Raw genomic sequence first — 19244 nt, forward strand, 5'->3', positions numbered from 1 at the left:
TGGTGGGGGGGGGGGGGGCAGGGGGAGCTTGGTGACCTTGAGTTATTTTTAGCACAATGGGGGCACTGCAAACTGGGAGCAAGGCTCAGAGACACTGTGGAGTCTACATGCTGGATGCTACTGTGGATTGAGGTCATCTCATAGGGAGCACTGTAGCATCTGTCCAGTCAGTTACATGCTAACATGCAGTTAATGGAAACATGTAGCATTGCTAGCTGAATGTTGCGCCTTTGTTAGGATTAGTTACATTTTTAACAACTTGGTTCTAATTTTCGGAAAATCTTTCAGTAGTTATAAAAACATCGTGCTTGCCAAGACATTAGAACACGGCTACATTGCTACAAAAAAGTCTGACTGGTCGAAAAAGTTTTAGACCTCTAGTCCCAGTATTAAGCTGTATTTTTAAGGGTCCCCATTTTGTATGTCTGGTATGCACACACACACAGTCCTACCATACTGTTCCACTGACCAACAGGTGGTAGTAGCACGCCAAGATAAACTGCTAGCTGCAACAAATAAACTGAAGAAGAAGTCATGGGTGTGAACAAGGCAAGATTGTGTTGTAAAAAAACAAAATGTTCTTTATGTTAGACTTAAAGGTGGGGTAGGTAATTTTGGAGAAACCGGCTCGAGATCGCTAGAATTTGAAAATACACACCCGGAAGAAATCTGCCACTTCCTTACAGAGCCCCTCCTCCAACACACACGAACGCGCACATGACCAATGAGGGCACGAGATAAGTTTGTGCACAGATGGAAGGCTGACAGGCAGGTAGGCCATCCAGTTATTTTAGCCGGGCCGGCTAAAATGATTGGTCGTGCTTTTTACAGTACTACAGCTTCCACAGATGACATTTTTTTATGGATTTTTTGTCAAAGCACTTAAGATATTCATTGCTATCGGGATGTTAAGAGCATTCCATGGAATATAACAAAAAGTGTATCTCGAGCCGGTTTCTCAAACTTACCTACCCCACCTTTAAGAAAACACAAAATGTGATATGGTGATTCAAAACTGATTGTAATAAACCTTTAAACTGTGGTGAAACTGTTTTGATAATAAAATGTTTTTACCTTTGTTTAAGCTAACCTCAGAGTTGGGTTTCTACGTTTCAATGTCATTTCATCGGTCCCTTTCTTTTTAGTGATGCCTTCATGCTTCCAGGTATCATAAATTCACTTGGTGAGTACAATGTTATGGTCTGAGATTTTAAAGGTACTTCCATGGGCTTTTGGCACTTCAAATTCTTAGCACAAGGCTAAAGCTGCTCTGGAACAGGGCCAACATCGGCTCACTTATGGTGCGTTCCAGTTGTACTGGGAAGTGGGAGTATCCAAGTTCAAAGCTGGACATTTGTAACTGGAACGCCCCTGAAGTCAGACTTCCTACTTGGAAACTTGGCGATAACTCGCCACATCATTCAAAAACAGAGTCCCACTCTCCGCATATGAACAATAAGAGAACCCTTTAAAAATATAAGACGTTTAACTCTCCTGTATTATTTGTGTCCCATTAAATCAACTGTACATAAGGTATTGTTCATCTTCCATCTGTGGATATGTTGCTACGATGTTTGTATTCACAAAATACAAAATAAAGCGTAGTTATCAACCGGTATTGCTTACAGTGGCCTTCTTTTTATGACTTGTGCCACTGGAATGCAGTCAATTCGATGTGACGTCACTCCCAGGTCCCACCTCTGACTTCCAATGTAAAAGGAACGCAGCATTAGCCCAGGGCTAAACTTGGTGCTAATCCTGCTCTGGAACACGGCCAGCTAGCCCTAGGCTAACGGCTCACTTAGCCCCACACTAAGTGCAGTGTGAAAAGCCTGAAAAAAGAGGACAAAGGATCACTAAACGTGTGCTCATTTCAACACAATTTATTTACACATCTTCATACAACTCAGTTTGAAGCCATGGCAATTTACTATTGCATGGCACCTTCAGTTCATCACTCCTTTTGTACTTCATCAGTGCTTTTCTTTCATCCCACACTTGAGTGTTCAGATTTTTGTTCTAGCACACAGTCTTTCCTCAACACCTCTACCCAGGGGTGGGCTTCAGTCGACAGGGCCCTGGAAGATGAGTTTGATGTGGCCCTGCTCCCCTGTCAACCAGGTACCACAGAAGGGGCAGGCAGCATGGAAGGCATGGGTGCCGTGGGGCAACGGGATCTGGCTCCACCCCACCACAGTCTTTTCTGAGCATACATGGCCGCAGGGGCAGAAAGCGTGAGTGGGGGGTCCGGCGTCCAGGTACAATCCTCCCTCACAGCCCAGCCACAGGGGAACATAGGGGCCCACTCTCCGGCACATGGGGCACTCCCTCTCCCCGGTGCTGGCGGGTGCGGTGCCCCCGGGTCCAGCAGGGCCCTTCTCCTTGCGGTAGCCCCAGTTGTGGTAGCCGTGCACGTGGCCACAGTTGACGTAGACCCAGGGCTGCTTCTTGTCCACGATCTCGCGCTGGGCCAGACTCGGGAAGGCCAGCGTGTTGAAGCCCACCGGACACTGGGGCCGGGCGGCGTTCAACTCCTGGCGAAGGGACTCCAGCTGTTTGAGGGTGGGGGTGTGGCGCAGTCCGGCGGGGGTCCTCCACAGCAGGGTAGCTCCACATAGATCAATCAGAGATCCATCCTGGAGGGTGTTGGACTCATTTTCCACCTGAAGAGGAGAACAGATGATGGCAATGTAGCAGAGGAAGAGAAGAGAAGAACAGTTTCTATCACTGGCTGGAAGGAGGAAATGGGGATTCGTTAGACCCGTTGTCGAGGGGATATGACCCAGAAAGTTGATCATGCCACCAGTTTCACTAAAACAACTCTTCACTGGGCTGTACACTGGGCTGTTAAGATGTTTAAAGGGACAGTTTGCCAAAAATCGAAAATCCCAAAACATTTTAGAGATGTAATTTGAACAGCAGCTTCCACTGGTTCGCTAACTGTTTGGTTCACACCCCTTAAGGTCAAGACAGGAAATGCGTGTACGAAAATCAAAACCCCAGAGTAAGGGCTCGTGTCCACAGTGCCTTTTATTTTCGCTTTTTTAATGTTTCTATGACAACAATATGTCAACAACGTATCACCGCTGTTGTAAGACTGACTAGCATGGATCTTATCATCTGTTGATGCTACTATATATTGTTTTACTATAAGCACCAAACATCAGAGTCTTACTCTCACACTTTGATTGAATGAGCTTCACCCCTCTGTCTGACAGCCATATGTTGAGGGGGGTGGACGATAACACAGTGTCACACCCACCGGGAGCTACATCCGGTCCTACATCCAAGAAACGGGCTTTAAGGTTTTTGTTATGATAGTTTTCATCTGACAAACACGGCCAAATATAAGCTTTTCATTCAATTGACACAGTGTGTCACCGGCGTTATTCGGGAAAGTTGAATTATTTTCAACTCTGAATGCTCTGAGCTAAAAAAGACGCCAGCGCTCAGAAGAAGGCGCTATGTGGACATGGGCTCTTACCCTCAGGTAAATGTACCGGTACATTTTTTATCCCAATAATGAAAATGGACATGATCCTACAATAACACAATATTTCATTTATTTCCTTCTTTAAAAATACTGAAATGTATAAAGATCAGCCACGTTCTGCAACACCATGGTGATGAATCAACCCGTTCAGTAACCCGTATCAAAGCAAACGTATCATTTTCCCATCATGCCCTTCATCTCACCAGTTTCCCCCTCTGCTGCGCTGAGCGAGTCTCCCTCAGGGCGAAGACGTTTCCACAGACTGAGATTTCCCTCCAGACGCCCGGAGCCGGCTCAGACACAAACTCCCCCGCCGGGTGCATCACCAGAACCCCGTTGGTGGTCAGGCCGTCCATCAAGCCGTCCGACGTCCTCCATTTGGCCGCCCGTTCCTGAGAGACAAGTCAAAGAGAGGAATATGAGGCGGAGGAAGGATGGAGGAGGGGGGTGTCAGAGGTGGCCGGCTGGAGGAACAGCTAGCGTTGCTTTTCTCTGCTGCTATATTTAGCTCGGTACAGAATGACTACTGTACTGACTAATGCACCCACGCTCAGGATGAACCCTGGGAGAGAGGAAGGCTGTATTATGAACACAAATGAGCTCAGATGGAATGATACAGCACATTTCTGCCGTGTGTAGCTGCATTAAAAAAAAGAAGGGCCAAGGCAGTTATAAAAAGCAGCGACTCAGCTCTGCAAACATTTATTTTAGGCTGCTCTGGAGGAAAAAAGGATTTCACTGAAATATAGTGAGACATTAGGGGAAGGGCAAAAGATCCCACGCACACTGAGAAAACTGAAACGTTGACTTTAAAAAATGTATAAAGTCAACAAATTTCAGATAACTGTATTAGCTAAGTTGAAAGCAACATTTTGTATTTTAAATAAAACATATTAGATTCAACTTAATATTACTGCTTTCAATTACCCTGATACAGTTATGTGTAATCTGTTGACATAATATATTTAATTAAAGTCAATGTTACAGTTTTCAGTGCAGGAAACTCAAACTGCGATGAGATTTGTCTTTCATAATAATACTAAAGAAGACACTATGTCAGACACCATGGCACTCAGGAGCTTTGACTATCAGAAATATAAAGCAACTATTTATCAAATTTTGTAAATATATTTAGTGGCTAATCCTGAAAACATGCCCGCTATAATACAATGACATTGTGATAAGGTCTTCTCATACTTATTCATACATTATTTACAGTATCAACAGTTTTATCTGCATCACATCCATCAACACTACAGAGATGAACCACAGAGCCTGGTTGTAACAAAAAGAGAATCATTGTTTATCATGTCGGTGTGATTGTAGTCCTGATGGCTGCCGGAGTTACACCAGCCTGCGTGGTGACGTGTGTGTGTGGAGCGCTGGCTGCTGACGTTATCTCTCCGCTCACTGGCCTAGTTGTTGGGGGTCCTGATAAATCTTTCATGGAATGATGTCATGCTGTCATGAGAAAGGGCTATTATTGCTTTCATGATAAGCCTGTAGCTCAGGCATTGTTTTGACCGGGGGCCACTTTTGTAAAATGATGGCCAGGTGTCAGCTAGTAAACAAATATTAAAGCTCTCCTATTAAACTATTTTTAGGCATATATTATAGGTCTCAGATATATAAAAAATATGTCTATGAAGTGTTTTGCTCAAAATACTAAACAGATCACCCATTCTAGCCATGCCTCATACCCCTCTATTTCAGCCCTGTTAGAGAAGTGCTTATTCTGTGTCAGTAGCTACGGGGCCACGCCCCCTTTGGAGCACACATGCAGCAGAGCTGCACAGAGAGAAGCAGAAACTCAGCTAAATGCTGCCGTGATGAAACGCCATATCATGTTCAAAACCACTTCAAGGATTATTTCTGAAACAGTATGGAGCTCAAATGCTTTTTCTCTCTCAGGTTTACCACAAGGTGAGTTCCTTTTTATGGCTTCTTTACACATACTCTCTCCAGTACAGGTTAGCTCTGAGTGTTAGCGATGCTTGCTAATGTAAACAAAGACCGTATTACTTCCAAAACACGTCAGGCATTGTTTCTGATAGCAACGTTTCTGATAGGGCCATCGGTCTAAAGCCAGCCCACATTTTCGATGTTACGTCATATCGGACGCAAATCTGGATCAGCTCCGTTGTTCCCCCGTTTTTAGAGATGTGGGTACGGAGGAAAAGAGAAAGGGTTGTATTTTCTGACACTCCTGACACACCGGGGACACATATGTATGTATAAAAGACATCAACAAGTGCATTTGTATGACAGGAGACCTTTAAAGCTTGGGGTAACATTCAATTTATGCTTTTGGAGGTTTTCCCTCTCCTGTGTTCTATAGTTTTTGTGCATGTAAATGGTCTGCAAAAGCTACGCCAGAAACGTCTCTATTGTACTCCTTTGTTTACTTCTGCAACATAGTGACATCACTACGTAACACTCGTGCTTCTATTGGCTAGTGCTCCAACACATTGTATGTGATAGGCTAAGGGGCGGGTCATATCTAAGCAGTTGACCAGTCACAACAGAGCCGGCCAACTAACCAATCAGAGCAGACTGGGCTCTGGTTTCAGACAGAGGGTGAAAAGAGGTGCTGCAGCACAGGCAGTATGAGAACAATAAAGAGCTTTTGGAACATTAAAGCATGGAGACATGTGACAGTAGAGGAGCTAAATAGATTTAGCATGGACCTCTGTTAGGGGGCTTCAGGGGATCCTACCCTGGTACTTCATGTTTTTACTAACAAGCTTAGCACGGCATTAGCAGCGAGCATACCCTTCTCTCTGATGGAAAACAATTACAAATCTTCCCCAGGCGGCCTCAGGCTCCAGACAGCTCCACTGAACTGAGATCAGCAAGATGGAGGGGAAACTGCTGAGTCGGCTTGATGGAGCATGACTGTGCTGCATTAATGAAACTCACCAGTGCCCTGCTTTCTATTTTAGGGTAAAGCTATTTGGATCTTTCTTTGTAGTTCTGACAGTAAGTCTTACTCGTAATGGCACAACTGTTATCACAGAAATTATGAACATTATGGCTTTTCACATTATGGCGTTGTATTTTCATAGATTTGCTAACTGGTTATGATGATATTACTTTCTAAAGTAAGAGCTGAGCACAGCTATATCAGTCAAAATAGAGCAGGTTGTAATCATTTCCAGATCTCAATATCTAATATCTAATAATATATCAGTACATTATTATCATATCCGATTAGACCCGGGCCCCACTGACATGGACACTTACACCCCCTATTAACATCATGACCGTTTATATATGTTACATTAATGCACATCTTTGGGATTATATCTCTGTATGCTTTTTTCAAAGCTCCCGTTTTGAATCAGAAATATTGTACATGTTCTAGTGTATGTGTTTTAGAAGTTCTGCTATTTTATGTTTCTTAATTTCTGTACATGCTTTTATTATGCATTGCATTTCCCCTTACTGTGTTGATGTCAAACACCTAAACAAATAACTTGTATGTGAAAACATACTGTTAAAAAATAAATACATCAGATTCTGATTTCGAACTGATTAGGGAAGTTATAAAAAACACAAAAAAACCTGAATTATTGGGTCTTTGAAATAATGAAATACAGTAGCATACAAACAGTGTACTGCGTGTGCTCATATGCTGCATTCACTGATATTTAGGACAAGAAGCAGTTGCATTAGAGCCACACACAAACACACACTCTGCTCCCTCCTCTCCAGGTCACATGCACTGACACCCATCTTTACAGCTATGATGTCACCCGTGGGAGGCAAAGCCCTGTCCCTGAAGTCGCTCACACTGTACACTAGTTGCCGTAGTAACCGGTCCCTGTGTAGGGAGAACACTCACCCCCAGGAAGATGTTCTTGGAGGAGTCGAAGCCGGCGGCGTAGATGCGGGCGGTGTAGGGGGCGCTACGCTCACACATGATGCGGCAGGCGTAGCGGGAGATGGTGCTCTGCGCCGACTGGCCTCCCCCCCCCCCCTCCCCCGCTGCACCCCCGCCCTGACCGCTGCTGCTCCCCGCCGTGTCCGTCACCACGAAGTCGATCATGCTCTCTGTGGACCGGCCGATCTGAGGGGCCAGAGAGAGGGGTCATTGTCAGGACAGTAAAGGGTTACTTCACACAAAGTCATTGTTTTCACTTATATTCAGGAGTTCCTCTCTTTAATTGGCCACAATTAGATTTTCCTACATTAAACACTTTACCCACAAGAGCTGGAATCAGATGATTTACTTAAAATGTTACCTGATAGGCTCAGAGTGAAGTGCTTTTGTTTGCGTAAACTCGAGGGGAATTACTAAAATCAGTGTGATTTTGGTGAGGGGGGGTGCCAAATCTGGCAGCAATAACACCAACTGGCCAGATTTAAATAGTCCCCTTTAAGTAAAAGTAGCAATACTACAGTGTAAACATACTCTGTTGCAATTAAAAGTCCTGAATTCACATTTGTACTTAGGTAAAAGTAAAAGCGTGTTAGTGTCAAAATATATTTAAGTACCAAAAGTAAAAGTACTTTGTACAATTGCACATTTAAACACCAGATATATTTTGTCATTATTTGATTATAATTATTGTTGCATTCATGTGTTCATCACTTCAATGATATGCTTGGTGAAGATGGGGTTTATTTGAATTACTTCATACACTACTGGGTAGGTAAGCCTATAATGCAGAGGTCACCCACTACATTTGTCCAAGGGCCAAAATTAATCCAAGAGACACTTTCGGGGGCCAGAGATTTTTATATATATATGTATTTATATATAAATCATAATAAATTATATATGTATATTTATATATTGATTGAATATGTTCACTTTATTGAAAAAATTATCTTTTTTTTTATAAGCCTGTATCCGGGGTAATAAAACTGAAAGCAGGGAAAGGAATCAACTTTTTTATTAATACCGTGTCCTGATTGGTGGGAAACGGTTGCAGGATATAAGAAAATTGTTTGCCAGGCACGCAAAAATGTCACCGTCAAAGAGCCTCAAGCGTAAAGTTGACGTGGAAAACCGCAGTTTTAATGAGGAATGGATGGATAAATACGCATTCATCATGCCATCGTTCAATAAGGCTACACCTGTTTGCCTTATCTCTTATCTGCAATAAAACGGTCGCTGTTGCAAAAGGACACAACTACGTTTTTGGACGAGCGTGGGGCTTAAACCCGTGTAACTCCAGGTGACATGAGTGGGGGGCGATCGCACTAACCACTCCGCCAACGCCACAGTCACCCCCATTGTGCGGGCCAGATCAGAATGTCTGGCGGGCCACCAGTTGATGGTCACTGCTATAATGTATGATAATGTATGTGTTGATTTATATTTTGTATTAACCTAAAACTGCAAAGTACTAGTAAAGTACAAGTACCTCAGTTTTTTCTCAAGTACAGTACTTGAGCTTCTTTCATGCGCCATTGTGTCACAGTGTTTCCGACCTAAACTCATTTGGCTTTCTGTTGAAGTGGATTAAAAATGTGGTTTTGGCTTAAAGGGTTAGTGATTCAAAAGTTGACTGTGATGCAATAAATTGGCCCCTCAACTCCTCCAATGAGTTGTAAAGTATGACAGGTATTAACAGGTACACCTAAAACCTCAACTTATTTCACTTCATTAAACCTAGACTGAAAAGCGTCTCGGTTTCATTGCACTGGCAATTAGTTCGGTCAGCTGAGTTGGACAAACAACAGTTTAGCCAAAACAGCTGCACAAGAAAACCCCAATGACCGTAAGTACAGTGGCTTAAATCTGAAGCAGGAAGTTGCTCTGTAAACTGTATTGGATGTTTATCAATCTGATTTGCATTTGTTGTGTCCTTTAAGGTGCCTCCAGACAGTGAGTGGGTGCTGCTCCCGCCCCCATTGTTTTCAGCCCTCAGCAGCTGTGTGGGTCAGCGGCCCCAAAAACAGTCATACACGCCGAAAGCTGCATCCTCCGCACGCCGCCTGAAAGCACCTTCAGCGATGTCGCCGCCTCCCAAGATCCCATTAATAGCTACACTGAGTGCAATGCTACAGTATCATGCGGATCAAACAGACCTTCGTGCTGGATTAAAGAAAATAAGACGCAGCGGCGGTTTTTAGGTAATTTCTATTTTTGTGTAATGTATTTATTAATTGCTATTTTGATATGTATCTAGTCAAGAATGACACAATTTCACAATCTTTTAAAAATGTGATTATTACACATTACATGTTACACCAATGATGAACACATATTTCACCTATGTGACAACCATATTACACCCATGCCACAACTATATTACCCAAATATATCACCCAAATCACCACCATATTAAACTCATTATACATGCATATTACACCCATGTTACACCCTGTTACATCCACCATGTAGGCAAGAGTCTTAGTCAACGTATGCTGCCATTTTGGATTTTGATATGAACGATGAGTATATTTCTTATTGTCGGGATCTAGTCACATGACCTGAGTGCTTGACCAATTCCCCCTTTAGTGTTTCTCATGAAATAACGTGCATCCATTTAATGCTTTACCACCTGTCCAATGACTCCAGGATACAGAAACCATTCAAGGGTTAAATGTCATTTTTCAATGCTTTGAGGAGCACAATATGCATTTCCTTCGCCTTAATCATAATGGGTTGGTGGCCAATATCTTACATATATCTATAAACTTGGACAAAGCACACTAGGTGAACCGCAGCAGAAAGAGAGTGAAAGTGAGACGGTATGGATTGAAGTGGAGCCTGTTGATTCTGTCTGCTGAAGTCTGTATGGATCTCCTCGATGAAGAGAGAAGGTTTTTGGAAACAACTGTGACGGGTCTGACTTATCTCCTCCTGCAGGTTTTATCTCCTCAGACTCCTTCTGCCTGTTCTCACGCTTCCTCTTCATTCCTTATGCCCTCAATGCTCTACTGTTGTATGAGTCTACAGGACTGACAGCGTACTACACAACTTCATATTACAATCTGACACCTTAAAAAGTGCCCCTTTATGCTCATTCAGGTGTATATCAGTATGTAGTGTCTCTACAGTCTACTGTGACATGTCTCCATGCTTTAAGGTTCAAAAAGCTCTTTATTTTTCTCATACTGCTTGTGCTGCAGCACCTCTTTTCACCCTCTGTCTGAAACCAGAGCCCAGTCTGCTCTGATTGGTTAGCTGGACGGCTCTGTTGTGATTGGTCAACCTGCTTATAGATGTCCAGACCCTTAGCCTATCACGTACAATGAGTTGGTATATATATATATAGTAGTTTGAGTGTTACATGGTGATGTCATTATGTAATGGAACTAAACAAAGTAAAGTGTGTTTGAGAGAAACTCCACAAAAACCTATAAAACACAAAGATACAATTTAAGAAAAAATGCATTATAAGGCCGCTATAAAAGAATAGGTCAATATAGACCTTATACCCTCTTTTTCAAACACAGAGATATGGATATTAATCTCATGGCAGTGTGTTAGGATCAGATCTGGGGTAATAATACTGCTAGCCTATCAGACGGGTAAACACAGCTCACCTGTTACATGCTCTCTAAAAGCTAATTATACAAATAAATGAATTCATCAAATGTCTGTGGATGAACATCATCCTTACGGCCCGTCCACACGGCGGCGTGCGTTGAAGCTTCGCTCCCACAATGCAGTTCGGCGAAACGTGACGTCACCCCATTCAAAGTGAATGGGCAGAAGCGTTGAAGCTTCAACGCGCGGCGCCGTGTGGATGGGCCGTTAAACCTGCTTCATATAAAAAGTGCAGCACAGATTATTGCTGCATTCAATGTCAGGTTAAGGAGTTTTGGCTATTCCTACGTTAAGCAGCACATTGATTTTTTTAATGAAATGAAGCTAGAAGGGCAGAACGCCGCCAAGGCCGAATGCCCCATCTGGCAATATAAGCAAAAGGAAAATATAATTTGTGTATCTGCCACATCCTGCCACCAAAATAAAAATCTGGGCTGATCTGAGCAGAAAAAAAATCAAATAAAACAATACTGAAATACAAAAAATGATTGATATCACCTGACTACCATTTGTTTTAATTTTGCTCTTTCCCTTTTTTTCACATTTCCAATAGTGCTAAGTTAAATGTGTAAATTGGCCACAATTAGCTTTCCCTATATTAAACATTACTTTACCCACCACCTCTGGTTACACATGTCCACAGAGCTTCTTAAACCACACCTGTAGCACAGTCCACTTACATTAAAGGGGACACATCATGCTCTTTCTCAGGTTCATATTTGTATTTAAGGGGTCTACTAGAACATGTGTACATGCTTTAACGTTCAAAAACACATTACATTTCTGATACTGTCTGTCTGACTGCACCTGAATTCCCCCTCTGTCTAAAACACTCTGTTTTAGCACCTGTCTCTTTAAGGCCCTCCTGAAAAGCCCATGCTCTGATTGGCTTGTGAAAAGAATATGTCGCACCATTGCAAATGTCGTATTTAATACGTGGGATGTGACTTGGTAGTCTTATTTCACAGTGTGTGGGTTGGTAGGCATCTAGATACCCAAATGTGTGTGTGTGTGTGTGTGTGTGTGTGTGTGTGTGTGTGTGTGTGTGTGTGTGTGTGTGTGTGTGTGTGTGTGTGTGTGTGTGTGTGTGGGGGGTGTGTGGGGGGGTGTGTGTGTGTGTGTGTGTGTGTGTGTGTGTGTGTGTGTGTGTGTGTGTGTGTGTGTGTGTGTGTGTGTGTGTGTGTGTGTGTGTGTGTGTGTGTGTGTGTGTGGGCTCAGAACAGTCTCATAATACACACATGCACGCAGAAGGATTCACACTTGTATTTCCGGATCCACACTTGTGTTTTTCAATGCACACACAAATGTGTTCCGTTTCATATTCATGTAAATAAAATCTAAATACAGAAAAAAGTTTTACATATGTATTTTTGATCCTCACATATTTGTTTTCCGTTTAAATCCCCTGCACCTGCAAACACAACCCGCTTTCTGTGCATGGATCGCTGTGCATTCGTGTGTGGGTTTTTTGAGACTCCCCTGACGGTCACCCGATTCGTACTTGTAATGTTTTCTATCTATAGCCAATCAGATGTCTCCTTCATTCTAAGGCAATCACATGAGCGCGCCCCCACGAGGGTATGATTTCTTGCGTTCATGACGTAGCACTTCATATACGCATTTTGCGCTGTCCGGAGCTGACAGGTCCATGGAGCCTGCAGGCGCTAATCTCAGAACCGAAGGACTGTAGTATAGTCGTCTTTATTTTTACAGTATTATTATTCAAAGATAAATAAGGAAGTGTGTGTTATATGAGATAGCAGAGAGGTTTCAGCTCCGATTATTAAATCAAAGAGGCTTAATGTTTTCGATTATATTATTTCACTATAGCTATGTGGACGGTATCAAGGTCCAATGTTGACAACATTAATCAATAGCGGGTGTAACTAAAATACAACATGTTTTTATTTATATATTATTATTAATAATAATAATAATATAAAATATTTTATTTGCGTGCATTACCTGTTCGGAAAGTGGCGCTGTACTGAGAGTGGCGATTTTATTTTGTAATTATATTTATATATAGTACTTGTAATAATGTTGCGTTCACACCGGACGCGATGTGAATAATCGCTCGAGTTTCATGCCGGCTGTCAGCTGTGTTTACTCGCCTCATTCATCTGAGTCAGCTTCTCGAGCCGTATCTGGCCGTGCAACACTTATGGCGCATTTCCACTACACGGCCTCGCTCGGCCTCGCTCGGTATGGCTAGGCCTCGTTAGGCCTTGTTAGGTCTGGCTCACTTTATGCTGCGTTTCCATTACAGTTTAGTAGCTGGGGCAGTAACTATAGTAACGCAGTGTAGGCGGAGCCGTGACGTCATCTTCAATGAGAACCACAGAAAAACAACATCAGCCGTTAGCTGTTAGCACTCAGAGCTCACAGCTCCTCATATCTGTTCAGAAACTAGACAAAAGTTAAACAAGTACAAACCACAGACTGTCTGTGTCATGGTGAATACAGTCGCTGCTTTATTTATGTCTGTATAGGCCGTTGTTGTGAGTGTGGACGGTCGGAGCATATACTGCGTTAGCTTAGCCGATCTCCATTTAGAAAACACGCATTTTAAAAGGTTTTTCGCCTGCCGTCTGTCTGCAGACTTGACAAAGCATTCATTCATGGTTTTTACTAACCGGTATCAGTATGTTGTTACTTCGGCATCATTTTGAAACGTGTATTACAATTAAATCACGGTCAAATATGTCCATCTTGTTGTAGTTGTAGCCCCCTTGCCAGCGATTCTCTCTCTAGTTTAGCATACTCAGCCCGACTCAGCCTGGTTGTTGGCCCGGAAAGAACCTCGATTTTATGGGGCCAGAAAAACTGTGAAATAGTACCCGCTAGCCGGTACTACGCCAAGTGGAAACGCAACCAAAAACGGGCCGGGCACGGCACGGCACGCTTAAAGCGAGCTCCGCGCTGTAGTGGAAATGCGCTATTAAACTGTATGCCGAAGCAGTGGTGGACTGGCCATCGGGACGTACCGAAGTGGGCCGGTTGGGCCACTCCGATCGGCCCACTTCGGTACCGGCAGGGGCGGACTGGCCATCTGAAGTTGCTTTGACAGGCGACAGAGGTCCACCGTTTCCCCGCAGCAAGGCTCCCCCCGTTGACAGTTCACTGTCTAGCACCCACGGAAAGTGGCGCTGTACCTTAATAATATAAAAGCTTGTATTTGCGTGCATTTCCTGTTCGGAAAGTGGCAATGTACTGAGAGTGGAGGTGTCCTGAGATTAGCGCCTGCAGGCAGGCTCCAAGGACCTGTCAGCTCCGGACAGCGCAAAATGCGTACATGAAGCGCTACGTCATGAACGCAAGAAACCATACCCTCGTGGGGGCGCACTCATGTGATTGGCTTAGAATTGAGGAGACATCTGATTGGCTATAGATAGAAAAGATTACAAGTACGAATCGGGTGACCATCAGGGGAGTCTCAAAAAACCCACACACTAATGCACAGCGATCCATGCACAGAAAGCGGTTTGTGTTTGCAGGTTCAGAGGTTTTAAACGGAAAACAAATATGTGAGGATCAAAAATACATATGTAAAACTTTTTTCTGTATTTGGATTTTATTTACATGAATATGAAACGGAACACATTTGTGTGTGCATTGAAAAACACATCCGGAAATACAAGTGTGAATCCTTCTGTATGCATGTGTGTATTATGAGACTGTTCTGAGCCCATACGTGTGTGTGTGTGTGTGTGTGTGTGTGTGTGTGTGTGTGTGTGTGTGTGTGTGTGTGTGTGTGTGTGTGTGTGTGTGTGTGTGTGTGTGTGTGTGTGTGTGTGTGTGTGTGTGTGTGTGTGTGTGTGTGTGTGTGTGTGTGTGTGTGTGTGTGTGTGTGTCACTCACCTGGAACATGTCTGTGTTGGTGTCATGTGTGTACTCCACGATGACAGAGTGGCTCCGGGACAGTGTGTAGGAGATGCTGTGCTGGCTTTTGTTGCTGAGCGCCTGCCAATGGAAAACACATCATCCTGGTCACATGACAAGGAGAGCTGAAGGTCTGCCCCCCCCCGCAGAATCTACCCAGAGGACGCTTCCTGTTCCCCAGGGACAGCCCCAGATCTAATTAAAATGACTCATATCGTTTTATAACTGATTTATTGTCATGATGGAGAGAGATCAATATGTACAGTAAGTGATCATTAAGAACACATATTTACAATATACACATACATTATACACACATTACCTGGAAAAGTTTTCCTATTTGAAGCCTCTGCAGCAGCACTTGTTATGGTTTGGCTCATTGAAAGTTGATGCACCTGCAGGATTCCTGTTTTCTTTAGTTTGTATCTCCATGGTTTAGTGCACTTTGGATAAAAGCGTGAGCTAAATGTAATGTCAATTAATTACAGTTCAGCACAGAGGCGCTAACGTCAGCATGCTAACATTTACAATGACAATGCTAACGTACCATTTGTAAATTGAATCCATCCAAAGCTAATATTACAAGGCTTTATAATTCAGCAGAGACAATATTTAAATGTTTCCCTTGATAAGTAAAACAAAAACCAATATTCATTTATTATTTTATCCCTCCTATTTGCCAGCACCTGAAATGCACACAATAGGAGGAAGAACATGACTGAATGTGTTTAGCTACTTGTTAAAGGTAGGGTAGGTAAGTTTGAGAAACCAGCTCGAGATACACTTTTTGTTATATTCCATGGAATGCTCTTAACATCCCGATAGCAATGAATATCTTAAGTGCTTTGACAAAAAATCCATAAAAAAAAGTCATCTGTGGAAGCCGTGGTACTGTAAAAAGTACGACCAATCATTTTAGCCGGCCCGGCTAAAATAACTGGATGGCCTACCTGCCTGTCAGCCTTCCATCTGTGCACAAACTTATCTCGTGCCCTCATTGGTCATGTGCGCGTTCGTGTGTGTTGGAGGAGGGGCTCTGTAAGGAAGTGGCAGATTTTCTCCGGTTGTGTATTTTCAAATTCTAGCGATCTCGAGCCGGTTTCTCAAACTTACCTACCCCACCTTTAATTCACCATCCTCACTATGATTTTTTAAATTTATATTTATCCTTCAGACATGTTTGTTATGTCCCCCTGGGGTCTCATTGTAGAAAAAATTGTTAAGTTTAAAACCGTGCGCAGATAATCTCCCATCCGGAATACCGTCAGCTGCATAGTGGACTTTATGTTCTCCCACAAAGACAGTTAGTGCTGAATTACATGTAGTGGGGGGGGGGGCTTTTGAAAGCTTTTCAGTCACTTTGTTCTCTTTCTATTGGTGTATAGTTTTCTTCTGCATTGTGCTGAGATGTCCCGCTACAGAGTCTTTATTATATTTTATGACAGCCCATTGTCTATTTGTGGTACTCTGTAAATCTGATATGAACACACTGCACTTTGTATCCTTTTACCTGCTGTTGTATCACTATAACATTTCTTAGGGGAACCTATAATGGGCCTGTGGTGCTGAATAGAGGCTGTTTTATGCCCTGTAATATGCCTACTGGGAGTTTTATCCAATCATGCAGTGTAGTGATTTTTAAGTGTATAGTGTCCATATTATTACTATATAGTACATTTGTATTCTATGTTGTACAGTATATACATGAGAGCAACCCATCTGGGTACTTTCCCTCTGCGTCATGGCCGTGTTTCTTTTTGGGTGAGACGTTTGCTGTCATTGGACTGCCGGTAAATACAGATTCTGAGGTTTTCCCAGTCAGATCAAAAAGTGTATAGAACAGTGCATTTTTTTCCCACAAGGAGCCCAAATACAATGGTCAGCATCATTATGGTGAAATTACAATCAATATTCAATCAATGTCCTCTTAGTCTGGGGAGGGGGCAGCAGGCTAACACCGGGATTTCCTTGGCTTGTCAGTGTTTCATATTTGAATGCAGCATTCTACATGTAATACTTGAGAGACCATTCTTTATGGATCTTTACTTTTACCTTCCTTTTGTCTAAGTTACATTAAAGAAAGTCGTAACTTTGGATCTTTTTGTTGTTTGACGTGTAATACACAACATCTTTGAGGCATGATAAAAAACAATATTTCTGCTTGGTGCAGATTCTTTGTTTTCACCGTAAAAAGGGCGGGGTGACGTAGCGCTGCTCTCATCTATTGATTTAGGAGTCAATCGTTTTAGTCAAAGTGCTGTTATATTCATTTATTTATTAATGTATATGTTTATTGCTTTAGTTCAATAACATTGGTTGATGTCCCAGAATTGATCAGTTCTCAGAAGAAGTTCTTTTGGTAGAAGTACCAATACCAAAATATTTGAATAATTACTCCATAAGTCAACTAATGTAAGTATTCCGCGCGCATGGATTTGTAAACTATGCAGTTTGATTCACAATCCTTGAGTGCCATATACAATCCCATACCATGGATGAACAAATCAAGGCTTTTTTTCTACCATGTGACCCAAGAGGAGCTCTAAATAATGTTTTTACATTAATATGTTGCTATTACAGAGGGAATAGGCACTTGACTAAAATCGAGGGCCGGCATCCAGCAGGAATGAAAAAGAAACAGCTCTACGGTACTTTAGTAAAAGCAGAAATTCTTCCGTCCCTGAAAATAGCATCCGTTTTCTTTCATCCTGGCCCAGGGAAACCTCCTCCTCAGTTTGAATGAGCACCTTAACTTTAATGATAAAGCTGTGACCCCTCACCTTGGACACCAGTGGGGTGGAGACATTGTGGATGACGTCAGGTTTGACCCCGTTAGCTTTGGGCCTCTTATAGAGGGCCAGGCGACTTCTTCTGCGGCCCTTGTCCCCGTTGGCCAGGGACCCATTGTGCCTGTGAAACATAGAAGAAATGTTACGTACTTTCCTCTAGATGTTATCTAATCAAAAAACATAGGATTTAATGATCCCCTTTTTATGTCCTCGCATTGATCCCATGGACAGAGAATCAGTGGTGGGAGAAGTATTCAGATGTTTACTTTAGTAAAAGTACCAATACATTATTGTCAAAATACTTAATTACAAGTAAAAGTCCTGCATTCAAAATCTTACTTAAAGGGGACCTATCATGCAAAATGCACTTTTGTACGTCTTTTATACATGAATATGTGTCCCCGGTGTTCCAGGGAACTCACCAAGTGTCAGAAAACACAACCCTCTCTATTTTCCTCCATACCCATCTGATAAAAACTGATCCAGATTTGAACACTGTCCTGACGTCAGGACGGTGGCGCTACAGCTATTGGGCCAACTCTCCACCTATCAGGGGAATGTGGGGTTGGGCCACGGCCGGCCATTGCCGCTCGAAAGCGCTGGAGACGCTGTAGTACATATGCCAGGCCTGTAAGTGGCGCTGTAGTCTGCCACAAAAGCAGCGAAGAAGACTTCCCGCCCATAGTTACCATGGTTACCCTTCTGTTTATTCTCCGCTGTGGCTTTTTTTCTCCCTCCCCGAGGCAAGCGTTTGCTCCCGCTGCAAACGCTTGCCTCGTTCCCCTCGTTCCTTGGAAGAGGCAGAGAGGTGGGTGTTTGTCATCTGCTGGTGGACTAACCGGAGAGAATTACAGTGCTTGCCTCGACGGGGAGGGATTGCTCAATGCAATCTCTTCCAAGGAACGAGGGGACCGTGCGGCAGAGTTTCAGTTTCAGTTACTTAGATGTCCGTTAAAGTTTAAATCTTCCGGACAAAATTAGAAAAGTGCCGGTCAAAGGTCTTTCTGTTTATTCTCCGCTGTGGCTTTTTTTCTCCCTCCCTGAGGCAAGCGTTTGCTCCCGCTGCAAACGCTTGCGCTTGCGTCGAGGCAAGCACTGTAATTCTCTCCGGTTAGTCCACCAGCAGATGACAAACACCCACCTCTCCGCCTCTTCCAAGGAACGAGGGGACCGTGCGGCAGAGTTTCAGTTTCAGTTACTTTCGCCGGTCAAGATGTCCGTTAAAGTTTAAATCTTCCGGACAAAATTAGAAAAGTGCCGGTCAAAGGTCTTCTTTGTTATTTATTGAGCTTTAAAACAAATGAATAACGACTCTATATAATAAAACACGGAGGACGGAGATCTCTTTTTCTCCCCCTCTTCTGACAGCCCAGCAGCTGATCAGAGCACGTCTCCCCTCTCCTGCAGGGGGGCGTGGTCAGCAGAATCAGACCCGTAGACAGCAAACAGCACATAGAGTGAAATGAGGCATGGCTAAAATGCATGATCTGTTTGGTATTTTGAAAACAGAAACGTATAAATATACCTTATATAGGTATGGCCCTACAATATATCATTTAAATATAGCATGATA

General features: G+C 43.1%; 1 protein-coding gene across 2 annotated transcripts in view; it reads right to left on the reverse strand.

Annotated features, from left to right (window-relative positions):
* Window positions 1-1867: 1867 nt before the first annotated feature.
* The window catches only part of peli3 (pellino E3 ubiquitin protein ligase family member 3), a 35770-nt gene continuing 18393 nt past the window's right edge, over window positions 1868-19244 (reverse strand). For both annotated transcript variants that reach the window (XM_034130862.1, XM_034130861.1), the window contains exons 3-7: window positions 17663-17792; window positions 14862-14963; window positions 7338-7562; window positions 3697-3885; window positions 1868-2663 (exon numbers count right to left, since the gene is read on the reverse strand). In XM_034130862.1, the coding sequence (XP_033986753.1) occupies window positions 2064-2663; window positions 3697-3885; window positions 7338-7562; window positions 14862-14963; window positions 17663-17792 (1246 nt within the window). In that variant the 3' untranslated portion in view covers window positions 1868-2063. The remainder of the gene's footprint in view (window positions 2664-3696; window positions 3886-7337; window positions 7563-14861; window positions 14964-17662; window positions 17793-19244) is intronic.

Source organism: Trematomus bernacchii, unplaced genomic scaffold (genome assembly GCF_902827165.1).
Source record: "Trematomus bernacchii unplaced genomic scaffold, fTreBer1.1, whole genome shotgun sequence".
Lineage (NCBI taxonomy): Eukaryota > Metazoa > Chordata > Actinopteri > Perciformes > Nototheniidae > Trematomus > Trematomus bernacchii.